This window comes from Liolophura sinensis, chromosome 8 (genome assembly GCF_032854445.1).
Source record: "Liolophura sinensis isolate JHLJ2023 chromosome 8, CUHK_Ljap_v2, whole genome shotgun sequence".
Taxonomy (NCBI): Eukaryota; Metazoa; Mollusca; class Polyplacophora; order Chitonida; family Chitonidae; genus Liolophura; species Liolophura sinensis.
In genome coordinates this window covers 43,280,202-43,289,107 of record NC_088302.1, presented here as the reverse complement: position 1 = coordinate 43,289,107, position 8,906 = coordinate 43,280,202, and the positions used below count along the sequence as shown (strand labels likewise).

At 39.8% G+C, this 8,906-nt stretch overlaps 1 protein-coding gene across 2 annotated transcripts; it reads left to right on the top strand.

Annotated features, from left to right (window-relative positions):
- The first annotated feature begins 77 nt into the window (after window positions 1-77).
- Window positions 78-7,937, top strand: LOC135473765 (uncharacterized). Of its 2 annotated transcripts, none has more exons than XM_064753651.1 (7): window positions 78-190; window positions 680-973; window positions 1,760-1,966; window positions 2,764-2,900; window positions 4,847-5,001; window positions 5,878-5,995; window positions 7,112-7,937. In XM_064753651.1, the coding sequence occupies exons 2-7, from the start codon at window positions 709-711 to the stop codon at window positions 7,346-7,348; spliced, it is 1,119 nt and encodes a 372-aa protein (XP_064609721.1). In that variant the 5' UTR covers window positions 78-190; window positions 680-708; the 3' UTR covers window positions 7,349-7,937. The 2 variants fall into 2 exon arrangements, with proteins under 2 accessions (XP_064609721.1, XP_064609722.1); XM_064753652.1 differs by having other exon boundaries at window positions 86-190; window positions 685-973.
- Window positions 7,938-8,906: the final 969 nt, after the last annotated feature.

Here is an 8,906-nt window from a genome sequence, read left to right as displayed (position 1 = left end):
ACTTCCGTTTTTATCAAATACTGTTGTGTAAACATTTAGCGGTTACAATTTTAGTAGTTCCCATAAACTCCAACCCCGCGGATTTCAACCAAGTTCAAGATTTTGAGCAGGCTGACAGACGATACTAAAATCTGACGTAAAGATTGGTCTCCTCTGCCGCCGATGACGTAGCCTTGTCTTTTATTCACTGGTAATGATATCCACAACAACACAACAAATTAACATGGGTGTTCATCCCATTCCTTAAACTCCATCTAAACTGAACCTGCAAGTGCTGTTTTAGAATTCTGACATTCATGTACTGCAATGTGTTTTTCATTGTGAATATGCAATTACTATTTATGCTTTTTCAAAAATTACGTCACAGTTATCGGAGTATGTGCGCTGATAAAGCATAAATGAAGTACATACCCACGGCAACATCACAGAAGATAACGATGCGTTCTACTGCTCGTCCTCGAGTCTCCCATTTGTCACAGCAGTATTCATTTATGAAGTCTGCTTTCTTTAAACCTACATTTTTGAATTTAATGTGCAAAAACAATGCAAAGAATCATGTTCATTGAAAGTATTTGATACAGTGCACATAGTTGAATTGAATGACATTTTGAGGTTTGTACACCCAGCTAGTGAGAGATGTTAATTTATTCCAAACACATCTCTTTTTTTTGTATTTCAGAATAGGTAACCGCAAGGATAAAAACAACCATGTCCCGCACCACATTCAACAGCTCAGTGATGGGGGTTAGGACCCGTTCTGCCCTTCGTTCAGTGTTTGACGATAGAGATGTGTCAATGTTTACTGCCTCTGGGGACATGGGTAGTGTAACTGGAACGCCACTGTTGTCCAATGGCCGGAGTGGGGTGGGCATCTCTCAGGTCAAGAATATCTTGGAGCAGAAAATGAACAATGAAATACTGGAGGTCGAGGACAAGTGTAGCCCAGGACTGGCTAGGTTACGCATGACTCCAGGTTAGCTAACCACATTTCGGAATTGCCCAGTTTCTTCATATGATAATACTGGCCGCTGTCATATAAGTGAATTATTTTTGAGTTTGACGTAATACGCCAATCAAATAAATAAATAAAAAGATCACAGTTGGTGTTTATATCAGCAACACAGGATTTATGAGAACATGGAATATAATATATGTGGGAGCAGGCCAGTGCTGAGTGGTTGAGATGCCTTTCAATCTAAGTGTGGGTTCAAACCCAACTGTGGACTGAATTTTGTAGATTTTTTGACTTTGATAACAATCAGCAGTTGAGGAGGATCGGGTGGCAGTTTGTGCAGTGTAATTGCCATTGAAGGTCAGTTATCTTCCACCAATATCATATGGCCTGTAACTATGTATGTCACATGCAAATGTTCATCTGTATGTCACAGTGAGTTACCACGGGAACTCTGGTTTCCTCTACCCATGAAACAGACATCCACCATATTAGTGAAAAGTGTGGCAAAAAATATGGATGTGACATAACTGATGCCTTCTGTGTCATTACAGACAAACGCAGTATCTGATGCTTTAACACTATTTTAATTTTAAATTCTAAAAAAAAGTAAATCTAGCTTGTATTTTCCTGGAAAGTTTTATGATTTTTCATCTGATATATACTTCATATAGGGGTTTCTTTGCTGTTAAAAATAAATGATTCCTGATTGGCTGATGCATTCCATTTGTCTGCATGGTGATTGTTGTAAAGCTCTTTCTTCAGAAATTATGACAATCGTAAAGACTTTTTCTGCTTTGGTTACAGGAGGTCAGTTAAAACAGAAGCAAAAGATGCTGATGAAGAAGCATGAGGATGCCAGGAAGCAAGCAGACAAACTAAATGTTGGTGGAGGCGTGACACTGTGGCCAGAGATGGAAGACATGAGGCTGAGTCAGGGGGAGATAATCAGGCTTAGTCTTGGTTGTGTTGGGTTATTGCTTGTAACATTGGCCACTTTCTCCAAGCTTCATGGTATGTGTCAGTTTTTATTTGTCTTGATCAGTTCTTTGTAGACTAGGAGAGACTGAGATTGCCAAAATACATAGCCATGAATTTAATGCTGGTTAGTCAGTAGTGCTTTAGAAAAGTCTTCTCAGTGGCAAGTCACTTTGAAACAAATTCACGTCCACACCTATGTGTTAAAATACTATGATTTAGACTGTTAACTCAAATAACTCTCAGGCTTTGCTTTGTTACTGCCCATCCTATCAATCGTTTAAGCAGTAAAGAAAGTACATTAAAGGCCAAAGTAAGAAACAGGCAATTGATCTCATGATATTTTCAAATCACATTTATAGTTGTCATTTTTTTACATTGTGGGTTAAAGAATTTTTATTTTGTTTCTTGGGTGTGACTTCACCTGAAGGGAAGATATGTGCACATTAATCGCTTTGACTTATAAAATCGAGTCTGAAGGGCTGGATAGCTGCAACTGTCAGACTCTTGACCAGTGCATTTCTGTGTTCAAATCCAGCTCTTGTCGCCACAGACCTTGTGAAGGGTCATGCTTTACTCTTAGCACTTTACTTTCACACATAAACCTGACCGCTGTCATAAAAATTGAAAAATTATGATGTTTAACACCAATCTCTCATCCAGTCATCTCTGAAGATTGCAAAAGAAAAAAAAATGGCGACCAGCTTGTATTGATCTGATAAGTACATGTAAACAGCATATTTAGAGATCATTGGCCAGATCGTCTTTTCTATTACCCCAAACCAGAAGTGAAACTAACCCAAAGTTATTTTGTTTTCATTTGTTCTTTGCAGGAAATTTGCTGAGGCGTTTATGGCACTACACCAGTAAGTTTGTAACTTTCTCTGATCACCACCCCATAGACCTGACCTCAGAGGATCTCTTCCACAGTAGTGTCGTCAACTGGCATATACAGTACAGAAAACTACTGGTGAGTTCGGATGAGGATTCTGTAATTAAGATGAGCATATTCTAATTATGACTGATTGTATACCATGTGACTTTATTTCATTATCTAAAAGACTGACCTTAGAATGGATAGTCATTATTAGTCAGCTGGAAAACCTTTTAATGGAACTATATCATCTTAACGGCTATCTTAACTTGAGGCCATTTCCTCTTAATACCCATATTGGAGCGTTTTGGTGGCCTAATGGTTAGAGCTTCCACTGCGAAGTCTGGAGACCTGGGTCAAACCCGGGTCAGGTCATACCAAAGACTTCAAAAGTACTTGTTGCTGCTGTGCTTGGCGCTCAGTGCTGAGAGGTTAAAGCAAAGAAATAGAACCGGTTGGCTCGGTTTCAGTATAATGTGACTGGTTGGGGTGTCATTGTCCTGTGTCTTCGGCCTGCCACAAGAAGACACGGTATATGGACACACACCAAATGACCATTCGCTGTCATACGTAGGCTTATAACATTTCTGTACCAAGAATTACATCATATGTTTACCTGTGTTTACACTATCTTTGTACAAAAATTGTATTTTATATTTACCTAGCTCTACCTACATGTATGTGTATTATACACTTCTGTTACTCTATATGTATCCCTGTTATCAGACCTGTAAGTGGACTCCTGGCCTTTTGGCTCTGAATATTAATAAACCATAAACCATGAACTAGCATGACTGAAAAATTGTTAAGTATGGTGTAAAATCCCAGGCATTGATTGATTCATTCATTCTTTCATTCATCCTTAATACCTATATGTGTGGATAATTAGTAATATTAATGCTTGCTTAAATGAAAGGGTAATTAAAGAATTAACTCTGTTTAGCATTCAAGAAAACCATTTTGATTAAAGAATTAACTCTGTTTAGCATTCAAGAAAACCATTTTGATTATTAAGGTTTTTGGTGTTGAGCATAGCTTAAACTTGTTTAAATACACAAAATCATGATATTGTCAGAATGTAAATAATAAATAGAATACATGTTTTTATGTATGTCATTTTATGTGTTGCTTTCAAAAAAAGGCCTTATGACCAATAGTGAAGTAAAGATAATATTTCATTGAAATGTGAGAGCATATTTCCCAGCCACTCGCTATAATCAATATACATTATAGATTATTAGATGTAGACTTGCTGCTCCCATAATCTCTCCAGACTGGCCCCGATGGCTCAGTTGGTAGAGTGTATGCTTCTGGGTCAGGTCACACCTAAGACCTTAAAAGAGGAAGTTGGAGCTTCCTGACTTGGTGTTCAGCATTAAGGGGATAGTACAACAACTGGTTGACCACCTATTAGTTAATGGCTTGGGTGGGGAGGCTTACTTGCCTTCGTCAAATCGTCTCAGTGAAGCAGCACTAGATAAAAGAGCGGTGGAAATCCATCCTGCAACAAGGAGGCACATAACATGCACTCTAAGGACTTCTGCATTGTCATATGACAGGAAAATTGTTAAGCACAATGTTAAACCCCAAGCACTCACTCACTCCCATAAACTTTCCAAAACATGAAATCTGATAGATTGGAAGCAGCATTGGTTCTTTATGCCTGATAAACTTTAGAATTTAGGTATAATACCAGAGACATCCATACCCTAGGTGAATATGTCAATACTCATGGATAATTAAAGTTTAAGAGTTTTGACAATGATAGTAATGACGTCAAAGCATCACCAAGTAAATGCAAGAGCTTTCACAAGCTGTTGACCCACTTGCCATGTTCTTTGAAAAGTCGTTCAAAAACTTGTTAAACCTTTTAGATTTATGTGGTGATTCCTCAATTTCAATATTGTCAATGAATCCACATACAACTATGAGTCTAAAGCTTTAACAGTGTTTTCTTTTGTTGGGCTTTATATTAGTTTCCTACATCATCCTTACTTTATGTAGGGAAAATGTTGCAACTATTGAAATTTTTTGTCTCGTAGGTTGAAGTCCACCAGAGGTTTGACATGTCCAGCCTCTCTGTGGGCTACCAGCTGTATATCCTTATCTACATAACAGGTGTGGGTGTCCTGCTCTACTTTCTCTGGGACAGCATGTTCTCCACCAACAAGCTCTCACCCAGGCGCATCAAGACATGGTAAGGTTTAACATACACTCTTCTACAGTGTTGGGTGCACAAGTTGGGAATCAGAATTTCTAAGACGACATTCCCCTCTTCTTTTTGTTTTTTGGGGGTTTAATGAGACTATCAGCATGGTTAAGGTCCTGGCATGACCATGTATTCGGGTAGCTGGCTATTCCAAACGTACACATGTTAAAATGCTGTCTCACTGGTACACCATGCTTCAGATGCCAGACATGAAACCTAGTCCAGTGACAGTGTAGTGACATCTGTCCGAACACTACTTGGCCTGTCCCCTTGACTAAGGAGTTCCAAGATAAAGATTAACACTTTCACAGCATGGTTTTTTTGATAGAACACTTTTACTTATTATAGGTACGTGGCAAGGGTCTGACAGCAACCTGCGGATGGTTGTGGGTTTCCCCAGGGCTGTGCCCGGTTTCCACCCACCATAATGCTGGCCGCCGTCGTATAGGTGAAATATTCTTGAGCTCGGCGTAAAACACCTATCAGATCAAATCTACTTATTATAGGTTATAACTGCTAAGCCACTCCAAAGCAGTCTCTCTGGTGTGTTTTGTTTCTTCATCTATTGTTATTTCATACATGATTGTAGGGTGTCCCTCTTGCGTGAAATGCAGACATGGACACTGCTCATGGCATTCCTTATAACTGGTGTCCCTTCATTTATTGTTTCATACATATACATGTTTGTAGGGTGTCCCTACTGAACACTGCTCATGACATTCCTTTTGCTCTCCCTTCATGTGTTGTTGTTCATGCGTGTAAAAGTTTGTAGGGTGTCCCTGCTGACTGGAGTGGCAACTTGGCTCATGACATTCCTTTGGTTTCCCTTCATGTTTTGTTCTTCATACATGTAAATGTTTGTAGGGTGTCCCTACTGACTGTAGTGGGGACTTGGACACTGCTCATGACATTCCTTTTGGTGTCTGCTCAACAACTGGAGACAGCTGTGGAGGTAAACATTCTCAAACTCAGTGAGACTTTGGTAAGTCTTAAATTTGTATGCAGTGTTGTAATTTATTATTATTTACATGGGCATTTTATTAACTTATGCAGTTTGGAGCTAAAAAGAAGGCTTAACCTTACACCAACACTGACACTTTTCCCCCTGTAACAATACCTTGCCTTACTTTGTACAGGCGAGCTAAAAATGAAGTGCCTGAGTAAACCACCAATTTTCAGTAAGATAATGACAGGACGGGCCTACCGAACTGCATAAGTACATGTAGAAGACCAAGAAGGGTATTGGGTTCCTCTGGCGATTTGACCATTTCCCTGTTTTGTTGACATCATGCACACATTCAGATTGACTTCGTTCTGGCCTCCTGTGAACACAGATTTCTACAAGCCTTTCTTTCTAGCGCTACAGTTTCTTATGCAGTCACTTATTTAGATAAGCTTTTTGTCTATTTAGCTACTTTACCAGATTTATAGAGTGTAAGAATTTTACATGTTGTACCTTGGTGTATACCATTTTATCTAGTTTACACTGTATCTGTAGAAAGCTCCCCACATCTGTATTAGTACTTGGGCCTATGACACTGACCGATGCATGTGTCTTCCTATACTATGACGTAATGTTTAAACCATTAATGCAGACAGTGATTGTTGTCAGCTGAGTATTTGCTGAGCCAATCAGAGGGCTGCAGCTGCCACCCATAGTACATGGATTGCCAATCATGGGAAGCAATTTGCATATCAAAGCAAGTTGGTACTTGAACACCCCACAATGAAGTTTTTTTTATTACCATAGCTAAACATTTGCTCAGCAATTCACAGCATTGAAACTGTTCACTGATTGCCGCATGCAATTCACAATTTGCATATCAAAGATCACTGCCTAAGTTTTGTGCCTGAACTCCCCCCAATGACGTCTTTACCACCACCACCACACTTTACAGCTTTTATCTTTATTCTGATCCCATTGTCTAGTTGACTGCTATACCAGGCAAGCTGGTGGGATTGTCAGAATGCCTTTTGATTTTTTGTTTCATGCATAAAACTGACAGCCATTATATAAGTGAACATTTCTTGAGTATAATGACAATGAGCTACAATGCAAATAAACATATCCTCACTGACTTGCATGTAACTGTTTCAGGGGGATATTGTACACACAAACCTGAGGACTGACACATTCGAGACAGTACTTCAGTACTGGAGGACAAAGTGCCTCCCCCCAACCACCCACGGGGTGCTCACCATACTAGGAGTGTTACCTGTGAGGGATGTCATGTACTACCTGCAGTATTACAGTTTACCTGTCATCATGGCCCTGGTTACACCTGTGCTTCGGCTGCTCTTAGCCCTACGCAGTGTCTACACTGTAAATGTGTGATAGTTACAAGGGGAGTACACCAGTCTATTTGTATGTTTGGTCAGAGTTTTAAAACTTCAATGCTCTGTTGTGTTATGGATTAGGCAATGTATGTGGTTTATATTTTTACAATCACTGATGTAAGTGCTTGAAATTTACCTCCTTTATGAGCATGAATAAACATTCCAACAGCAGTTTCAACAGAATTTTCCTCAAAGGTGAAAATAAAAGTAGAAAGACTAATTCAACATTACTGGATTTAAACGTTATCAATGCCACTATAAAATTTGAGCATCAAATTTCTTTTGTTCTTTAATATTTTATTTTTAATTTATTAGTGAAATATTCTTGAACCCAGCCTGAAACTCCAAACAAAGTAATAAATAAATAAATTCATAATTCAATATGTGCTTACAGTTCATTGTACAATAATGTATATATCTTTATGGTTTTAAGTAATAGCCATCTCACATAATCGTTCAGGGTGTTGAGGCATTATCCAACCACTGCTGCTTAGTGACGGTTGGTGGTAAAACCAGTGCTGATTGGTAGGAGTACTACCAGTGAAGGTTGGTGTGAACAAAACCAATGCTGCTTGGTGTGAGCAAAACCAATGCTGCTTGGAGTGAGCAAAACCAATGCTGCTTGGAGTGAGCAAAACCAGTGCTGCTTGGAGTGAGCAAAACCAATGCTGCTTGGAGTGAGCAAAACCAGTGCTGCTTGGTGTGAGCAAAACCAATGCTGCTTGGAGTGAGCAAAACCAATGCTGCTTGGAGTGAGTAAAACCAATGCTGCTTGGTGTGAGTAAAACCAGTGTTGGTTGGTGCGAGCAAAACCAGTGCTGGTTGGTGCGAGCAAAACCAGTGCTGGTTGGTGCGAGTAAAACCAGTGCTGATTGGTGTGAGCAAAACCAATGCTGCTTGGTGTGAGCAAAACCAGTGCTGCTTGGAGTGAGCAAAACCAATGCTGCTTGGTGTGAGCAAAACCAATGCTGCTTGGTGTGAGTAAAACCAGTGTTGGTTGGTGTGAGCAAAACCAATGCTGGTTGGTGCGGGTAAAACCAGTGCTGATTGGTGTGAGCAAAAACAAATGCTGCTTGGAGTGAGCAAAACCAATGCAGATTGGAGTGAGCAAAACCAATGCTGCTTGGTGTGAGAAAAACCAGTGTTGGTTGGTGTGAGCAAAACCAGCGCTGGTTGGTGCGAGTAAAACCAGTGCTGATTGGAGTGAGCAAAACCAATGCTGCTTGGTGTGAGCAAAACCAATGCTGCTTGGAGTGAGCAAAACCAATGCTGCTTGGTGTGAGCAAAACCAATGCTGCTTGGTGTGAGAAAAACCAGTGTTGGTTGGTGTGAGCAAATCCAGCGCTGGTTGGTGTGAATAAAACCAGTGCTGATTGGTGTGAGCAAAACCAATGCTGCTTAGAGTGAGCAAAACCAATGCTGCTTGGTTTGAGTAAAACCAATGCTGGTAGGTGTGAGTATTGCCAGTGCAACATTTGTTGCCATGATACTAAATATGTGTACATGTCTCAACAATCATATTTGTATTTCTTCAACAAATGACAATAAAAAGGTTG

Coding starts and splice junctions, on each gene's coding strand:
- LOC135473765 (XM_064753651.1), top strand. CDS start 709: ATGTCCCGCACCACATTCAACAGCTCAGTGATGGGGGTTAGGACCCGT. Junction 2,901..4,846: donor TACAGTACAGAAAACTACTG/GTGAGTTCGGAT, acceptor TTTGTCTCGTAG/GTTGAAGTCCACCAGAGGTT. Junction 5,996..7,111: donor TCAAACTCAGTGAGACTTTG/GTAAGTCTTAAA, acceptor TAACTGTTTCAG/GGGGATATTGTACACACAAA.